This window comes from Poecilia reticulata, linkage group LG14 (genome assembly GCF_000633615.1).
Source record: "Poecilia reticulata strain Guanapo linkage group LG14, Guppy_female_1.0+MT, whole genome shotgun sequence".
Classification (NCBI taxonomy): Eukaryota; Metazoa; Chordata; class Actinopteri; order Cyprinodontiformes; family Poeciliidae; genus Poecilia; species Poecilia reticulata.
This window is the reverse complement of record NC_024344.1, coordinates 10,072,024-10,075,569: the sequence shown is the minus strand read 5'-3', so window position 1 is coordinate 10,075,569 and position 3,546 is coordinate 10,072,024. Positions and strand designations below refer to the sequence as shown.

The 3,546-nt window shown below is 40.9% G+C and overlaps 1 protein-coding gene across 1 annotated transcript; it reads left to right on the top strand.

Annotated features, from left to right (window-relative positions):
• Positions 1-6: 6 nt before the first annotated feature.
• LOC103475780 (guanine nucleotide-binding protein G(I)/G(S)/G(T) subunit beta-1-like) lies at positions 7-1,615 on the top strand (the record flags this gene model as incomplete). The annotated part of the gene is made up of 4 exons (XM_008427649.2): positions 7-115; positions 495-561; positions 658-859; positions 1,298-1,615. Coding segments are annotated over 4 exons (657 nt in total), but the record flags the coding sequence as incomplete, so codon positions are not given.
• Positions 1,616-3,546: the final 1,931 nt, after the last annotated feature.

Sequence of the window (3,546 nt, the reverse complement as noted above, 5' to 3'; positions counted from 1 at the left end):
GCCCCCTCTGGGAACTACGTGGCCTGCGGAGGCCTGGACAACATCTGCTCCATCTACTGCTTAAAAACACGCGAAGGCAACGTGAGGGTCAGCAGAGAGCTACCTGGACACACAGGTGAAATTTACCACTACAGGAAGCCCAAAATGATTCGCTACCCTGCCGGATTAACGTTTAAAGTCGTATTTTACCAACACCATTCTTCTGACTGGAAGAATCCGGTCATGATCTTGATTTCACTCCAACAGGGAATCTGGGGAGGGAGGAAGAGATTTTCTTTTGAGATATTCTTTGTCCCATTTCTAATCAGAAACAAGGTTCTTGATTAAATTAATATTTTACCTCTAAATTTGCCAGGGCCGTGAATATTTTGGGTTTAATCTGGAACATTGCACCATCAAAACAAGTGGCAGGCCAACCAGTTACTCYAGGAGGGCATTAGTGACTCAAATGAAAGAACTGTAAAGATGACGCCCTCTTCTCTCCGTTACCCCAGGTTACCTTTCGTGTTGCCGTTTTATTGATGACAATCAAATCATCACGAGTTCAGGAGACACCACCTGGTGAGTCTGACGAGTCAAAACCATGAACCTGCAGTGCAAACACGTCCTCCGGAGCGGCCCGCTGTTGACAGACTCTTTTTGCCCTTTGCCCCCCAGCGCGCTGTGGGACATCGAGACGAGTCAGCAGACCACGGTATTCTCGGGCCACACCGGTGACGTCATGAGTCTGTCCCTGTCGCCCGACCTCCGCACCTTCGTCTCAGGAGCCTGCGACGCTTCGGCCAAACTGTGGGACATCAGGGACAGCATGTGCCGACAGACCTTTACGGGGCACGAGTCGGACATCAACGCCAGCTGTGTGAGTGCGCCAGCCAAACGTAACACAACATGGCTTCCGGTTCTCTTGTTCCTTCTCTGCCTGTGCGGATCTATGGTTTGACACAGTTCAGGAAACGCAGCRAGATCAGATCACAGTGAAGATACTCGCGATAAACGAGTCTTGAAAGCTCTTCACATTTTGTCACGGCACATCTGCAACCTTTCTTTTATTAGGATTCTGTGCATTGGACCCACACAAAGGMGAAAATAATCTGAAGTGGAAGAAAAATGAAAGTGATGTATTCGAGCGTCTGTGCTTTCAGGAGACGTACAGCAGAGAGACATTTTGTTTAAAAACGATCAGATCAGATGAGACACAAACATAACAGATTCCTATAAAAGCACCTAGTACATATGGGAGCCTATTTATTGCTGCTTTTGCAAGAGCTCGCTTCTTATCCATCACTTCTTTCCCCAGTTCTTCCCCAACGGAAGCGCCTTCGCCACAGGCTCCGACGACGCCACCTGCAGGCTGTTTGACCTGCGTGCCGATCAGGAGCTCAGCATCTACTGCCACGACAACATCATCTGTGGAATCACCTCCGTGGCTTTCTCTCGCTCCGGCCGTCTGCTGCTGGCCGGCTACGACGACTTCAACTGCAACATTTGGGACGCCATGAAGGGAGACAGAGCAGGTGGGCCACAAATYAGATTAGCTGTTAGTGCGACACAGCGCAATGCTGATGTAGCAGCTTAAACGTCGGCTGGTTTTTCTGAAAGATTTGCCATAAAAAAAAGTTAGTTTATTGTGAAAAATTCAGCCTCGTGGACGGAAACAGGGTGCATGATGCATTCAATATGAAGAAGTTGCACACCTGCAAAGGTCTCAATTCTGCAAGATGGCGACAGATTATATAACGCACACAGTTCTGAGTTGTTGTGATTTTAAAAACAAACTTATTCCTTAAAAATAAGTACAAACACTCTAACTAAACATTTGATGTCAAATKTTTTCAACAAGACATTTTGCTGCCGCAGTAAAKGTTTTATTTGTGTCATGACTGTCATACAGATTTACACAACGCTGCTATTCCTGCAGATTAAACGAGGCAGCCTTAGTGACGTGCAAAACCTTAAATTACGTCACAGTTTCCATTTACCATCATTGTTAAGTTTCAGGAATATTTGTGTGGAAACAGCTGGATTCAATGTTTAAAATCACAAATATAATAACACAAARGAGTCATTTTTAACATAATGTAATGATATGCAAGTAATGTAACAAGTGAACAGCTTTTTGTGTAACATTAAAAGCTTTGAAAATGTAAGATTACTTAAACAGGACCACACTTGTGCAAACAGGTGTAAGAGGTGGCGTCTTATTCTTAAATGACATATTATATAAAAGTGTAATTATATTTCTAAGAGCCAGTCGTGTGATAAAAATTGTATTTATATTTTTATTTGCCAAANAAAAAAAAAAATCTAATACCAGTCATAAAAAGTGTTCATTTGAGCAGTATTCAGGTGGAGGCATCGTGACACTCAGGCATCCCACTCTGTCTTTCCCAMTTCATAAATCTTTTGCTTCAATGCCTAAACCTAAGCTTAAATACAAGCCGCATTGATAAATCTGAAAATGATGTGTTGTTGGTGATCATATGCACGGTCAGGAGAACTGGAACGATTGAAAAATAATGTCTTGCATGAACCGGAAAGGAGTTCAGAATGTGGGGTCTTTGTTGAGTCTTATGTTGATACTTTTGACCCAAATGGAGTAAAAAAAAATTTTTTCCCCCAAATAAAAGCATTTCCAGAGTACAACAGCAGACCCCCTAAATCAATTTACATATCCGTAAGCCTAACTACGTTCTAGGTGTCTTAAAAAGTTATAACTGGTTGGTGCATGTCCAGTAGAAATCCTGTCCAAATTCTCTTTGTTAGCAGCTGTGTAAACAATATTTAACAATTTGTGGATGTAATTTGTAAGACTAACTGGGTTAGTGTTTGGAGCATAAAAGCAAACAATACATAAAACAAATAACTGACAAAAAAGGCCTGAGAAAAACTCTYGACACAGAATACTTTATGATAGCTGGATAGTAAAGCATAACTAAGCCTGTCATGATAACCGATAAATCGTCCCAGGAGGTTTTGCGATAAACAAAAATGTTGTTTTGAGACAACTGTCAAAAAAAAACCTAATGGTAATGGCATAACAATGCAAGGATGCATTCTTAAAGATCAATAAACTATAAATTCTAATGAACATGTAGCGCTGGAAATTGAAGACATTTTAAATATCCAAAATGAATAAACAAAACAAGAAATAAGATGAATTATGAAGTCTTAAAAATGTCCATCAATAAAGGGCTCGTTGAGACCAAAGCACCAGACTGAAGACTTTTATTATCCAGTTTTTGGTGGAAAAAGAGAGAAAAGAGAAAAACAATAAATCATACAAATGGAAATTATTGTGCTGCCTTTAATTTATCATCCAATTAATTGATTTATTCTGACAGGCCTATATTTGCATGTCTTGGCATGCAGTACTTTAGCACCTTCATTTTAATACAAATTCTACATGCCAATAAGATATTCGGTTTGTTGGGTGGAGTCTCAGACGMCCTGACAAAGTTTTTTCTAAAACCCAATTATTACAGTAAAATAAAAAATAATGGCCTTTCACATTTTATTGTTTGACCAGCAGCTGACGACACAGGAACG